Below are 2,439 nucleotides of genomic sequence, written 5' to 3'. Positions count from 1 at the left end.
AGTGGCCTAGGCCCTTCTCTGGGGCATCCTCCGGATCACTGCAGGAAGCCTGGCCATGCCAGCCCTGTCTGTGTGTGCGCATAATGCACTGATGTGACCCGTTTGTCTGGATATTTGCCCATGGCTCGCCCCTCTCAGGAGGAGTTTCTGGAGACTCAGCATGTGAGGAGTCAGAGAACCAGCACCTGAAGAGAACTGGAGGAGCCCAGCTTACGACCCTGTCCCAGCCCGTCTGCCTTTTGAAGAGAAGAACCTGGCCAATGTTGGGTAACAGCAGCAGCCCCAATTGCACTCTCCCCAGCCCACCTCTTCTGGAAGAGATCTGCAAGCTCTTCGTCATGGTCCTGCTGATCTTTGCCATCATCCTGGGCAATGTGGTGAGCCTCCTGGTCTTCCTGCAAGCCAGGCAGTTCAGGACTTCTCAGGGCTACCTGAAAGCCTCCTTGGCCCTGGCTGACCTGGCTGTGGGGCTCATTGTGGTGCCCTACTCCATATACAGGGAGGTGAGCAGCTTAGCCTCTGGCATGGGGCAGGGAAGCAGCAGTTGCTCTATCCCATCCTTGCCCTGCTTCATCACCGGACCCATCTTTGCCGGCTGCACCTTCGTCTCCATCACCACCATCTTCCTGCTGTCAGTGGAGAGGAGCGTGGCGGTGCTGAAGCCCCTGCACAAGAGGGCGGTGATCACCAAGCGGCGGATGGTCTGGCTTATCCTGCTCTCGTGGTCCATGAGCTTCTTGCTGGCAGTGGTGCCTATGATCTCCAGGTCGATCACCACCTTGCAGTATAACCCCTTGCAGCAAGATGTGCACCTACACTTTCCCATCAGGCAGGCTGCCTGGCTCTGCCTGGAACGTCATGCTGCTCTTCCCAGCCTTCGACTTCTCCCTGCTGGGAGGCACCTTCGCCATGAACTTCATCACCTTCGCCGCCATCCACCAGTACTGCAAGGCCCGCAGGCAGCTGGGCAGTGAGGCACAGCACGGCAGCCACCTCTCCTTCTCTGACATCACCGCGGCCAAGACTATTGGCATCCTGACCTTTGCCTTCTTGGCCTCCTTCAGCCCTATCACCGTCTTCGTGGTGGGCTCCGTGCTGGGCTACCAGTGGTGTCAGTTCTCCTTCTATGCCTTCTGGATTCTGACCTCCAACAGCTGCTGGAACGTGGCCATCTACAGCGCCTGGGACCCCAAGTTCAGGCAAGGAGTCAGGGAGCTGTTCAGCAAGCCGGTACTGAACTCTGCCTCCCAGCGCCCCAGCCGCTCCACGGAAGGGGACAGCTCAGCTCCAGCCTCTGTGGCTGTCTTCAAGGACATGTTTCACCCAGAGAATGCCTGATGTGAGCTCTATGCACAGCACTTTGCCAGGAAGGCCCCTGTGTTCATATAGGCGCCTGCAGCCACAGGAAGTCAGTGCAATCTGGGTTTGTGCCAGCAGCTCAGCTCTGCCCTACCAACTGTGGCTGATGGGGAAGCCTTTATTAGGCTATTTATTTTTGCAGAGCAATGTCATGAGTTGAGATCTTGGGGAAAGGCATATTTTTAGTGCTGTTATGTGTGTATGGATAACTCAGTAACCATTTAACTCTTGCAGCAACAGGTTTTCTACCCAATGGATTGAAATTGCAGGAGTACATGGCTAAAACATAAACAAGGAGGGGGCAAAATATGATTTCAGACTATTTGTGGCAGCACTAACTTTCCAGAAATGAATGGAAATATGTTTGTCAGGGTTCCTTCCCCACTCTGAACTCTAGGGTACAGATGTGGGGACCTTCTTATTCTTACCAGCTTAGGTTAAAAACTTCCCCAAGGTACAAACTTTGCCTTGGCCTTGAACTCTATGCTGCCACCATCAAGCTTCTTATACAAAGATCAGGGAAAGAGCCCAGTTGGAGACGTCTTTCCCCAAAATATCCCCCCAAGCCCTACCCCCCCTTTCCTGGGGAAGACTTGATAATAATCCTCACCAATTTGTACAGGTGAACACAGACCCAAACCCTTGGATCTTAAGAACAATGAAAAATCAATCAGGTTCTAAAAAGAAGAATTTTAATAAAGGTAAAGGAATCACCTCTGTAAAATCAGGATGGAAAATACTTTTCAGGGTATTCAGATTCAAAACACAGAGGATCCCCTTCTGGGCAAAACCTTAAAGTTACAGAAAACAGGAATAAACCTCCCTCTTAACACAGGGAAAATTCACATAAAACAAAAGATAAACTAATCCGCCTTGCCTGGCTTACCTATACTGGTTGCAATATTGGAGACTTGGATTAGGATGGGTTGGAGAAGATGGATTCCTCTCTGGCCTCTTTCAGTCCCAAGAGAGATCAACCATGTAAACAAAGAGCACAAACAAAAACTCCAACCCCCCCAAGATTTGAAAGTATCTTGTTCCCTTATTGGTCCTTTAGGTCAGGTGCCAGCCAGGTTAGTT

General features: G+C 51.5%; 1 protein-coding gene across 1 annotated transcript; it reads left to right on the top strand.

The window, feature by feature from the left end:
- The first annotated feature begins 260 nt into the window (after window positions 1-260).
- Window positions 261-1,338, top strand: LOC119842156 (adenosine receptor A3-like). The gene is made up of 2 exons (XM_038370071.2): window positions 261-784; window positions 834-1,338. The coding sequence occupies exons 1-2, from the start codon at window positions 261-263 to the stop codon at window positions 1,336-1,338; spliced, it is 1,029 nt and encodes a 342-aa protein (XP_038225999.2).
- The last annotated feature ends 1,101 nt before the right edge of the window (window positions 1,339-2,439 follow it).

This window comes from Dermochelys coriacea, chromosome 13, assembly GCF_009764565.3.
Source record: "Dermochelys coriacea isolate rDerCor1 chromosome 13, rDerCor1.pri.v4, whole genome shotgun sequence".
Classification (NCBI taxonomy): Eukaryota; Metazoa; Chordata; order Testudines; family Dermochelyidae; genus Dermochelys; species Dermochelys coriacea.
The sequence above is the reverse complement of the archived record's forward strand: the minus strand, read 5'-3'. Positions and strand labels throughout refer to the sequence as shown.

Excerpts from the sequence above, each read along its gene's own strand:
- LOC119842156 (XM_038370071.2), top strand. The coding sequence starts at position 261 with ATGTTGGGTAACAGCAGCAGCCCCAATTGCACTCTCCCCAGCCCACCT. Across the intron at positions 785-833 it reads AGGTCGATCACCACCTTGCA|GCTGCCTGGCTCTGCCTGGA; the intron begins GTATAACCCCTT and ends CCCATCAGGCAG.